The following is a 1,567-nucleotide window of genomic DNA, read 5'->3' as shown; positions in this document are numbered from 1 at the left end:
CCCCCCCCCCCCCCCCCCCCCCTGTGTTCTGTGTTCCTATTGCTTTTTGCCAGTTCCAATAATACAGACCCTGAAGGAGAGGAGACAGCACAGAAGACTCAGACAGAAATCAATAAGCTATCACAGCTACCATTAGCGCTGGCACTTTTACCTAAATACTGCCCACCGGGATACAGTTTCATACAAGGAATGTAGGAGACAGGGTACAAGCAGAAACACATGTAGAGAGAGGGAGAGGGAGTGTGTGTGTGTGTGTGTGTGTGTGTGAGAAAGTGCAACATTAGAGGATGATAGTGTGCCATTTCAAAATCACTGGGTCAGTGTCAGGTCTGCTGTGCTACTGACACTATCAGGCAGTCAGGTTGAATGAATTCATGCAGAATAGTAACTATTATATAAATAACTTTGTGTCTGTCGTTTCTCGCATTAGCTTGTAATGGAGATTGTCTGGAGTGCAGCTGCCTGGTTTCAGGATGTGGTGGAGAACAATGACACAGAGCAGCTGCTGCTCTACAGGTAACCGGATGACTGCCACAGCTACCTAACTTCCTTATAGGCCTTGTAGCTAACGGCTACATCTCAAATACAAATACACAGACCGAATGCAACATGCTTGCAGCTTGCGAGGTTTAACCAATCAGATTTAATTTAAATAAACTCCGGTTCCCCCAACACGTCCTTCATGTATCGACATGCTACTGAAGCGTCGTGTCTGGAGTTTGTCCCAACTTTTACCTGTGAAATGTGTCACAATCTGTTTGCTCGTGTCGTTTAAGGAAGCAAGTGCACTCCGCCATCGAAGGACAGATGTGTCACACACGTAACCCCTAACTACAGTACAATAGTTTCTTTGAATAAAATACAAGCAGCACACGTTAACCATCACTATCAACGTATAGTGAGGTGGCAGCCTGCAGCTAACACTAGCTAACCATGTAGCTAGCTAACTAGCAAACACTGCTAAGAAGCAGTCCGTCTCATCACACCACAGTGTGTACATAACGTTAAAGACAAACGTACCGTATGTCTCAGACATGTTGACCCTCGCTGTACGAAGGCTTCCCTCGGGTCTTGTGACAGCTGTACCCGCTGGCTCCACACCTGTTCGCGGGTGTTTATCTACGATGCTTAGAGGTTTCCTTGATCCTTTCCGAGCGTCTTCGCTTCGACCGCAACCAAACACGGCAAGCAGCGTGCTACGTCATTCGTCGTCGTCACAGCTTGTGTTGCCTTCACGTGTTGTTGGTCCGTGTAGGAATCTTGAAGACAACTAACATGACAAGACGCAAAAAAAAAAAGTGTTGGAAAATAAGTTTTGTTTGCTTTTGAATAACAATAATTGTGGTTCGCACATGTCTCTCGTTTTGACTGTGTGTCGGAAATCCCGGTAATGCCCCAGTAGATCAGATAGAATAGAAAATCTGATCAAATTGGCTAATTATGTATCATTAAATTCGCAATTGAGTCCTTGAGTGTGTGAAAAGTGTGATCACGTTCATTTCAAATTAAATTATTAAATAATTTTTATTTTTCAGTGCTGATAAGAAAATACTTACTTAGAGAACTG

At 44.2% G+C, this 1,567-nt stretch overlaps 1 protein-coding gene across 1 annotated transcript in view; it reads right to left on the bottom strand.

The window, feature by feature from the left end:
* The window catches only part of rab4b (RAB4B, member RAS oncogene family), a 7,424-nt gene extending 6,218 nt beyond the window's left edge, over positions 1 to 1,206 (bottom strand). Inside the window, exon 1 of the mRNA XM_031861181.1 lies at positions 1,021 to 1,206. Coding sequence (XP_031717041.1) covers positions 1,021 to 1,036 — 16 coding nt within the window. The 5' untranslated portion in view covers positions 1,037 to 1,206. The remainder of the gene's footprint in view (positions 1 to 1,020) is intronic.
* Positions 1,207 to 1,567: the final 361 nt, after the last annotated feature.

This window comes from Anarrhichthys ocellatus, unplaced genomic scaffold, assembly GCF_004355925.1.
Source record: "Anarrhichthys ocellatus isolate YVR2014 unplaced genomic scaffold, GSC_Weel_1.0 scaffold24, whole genome shotgun sequence".
NCBI lineage: Eukaryota > Metazoa > Chordata > Actinopteri > Perciformes > Anarhichadidae > Anarrhichthys > Anarrhichthys ocellatus.
This window is presented reverse-complemented; position numbering and strand designations above follow the sequence as displayed.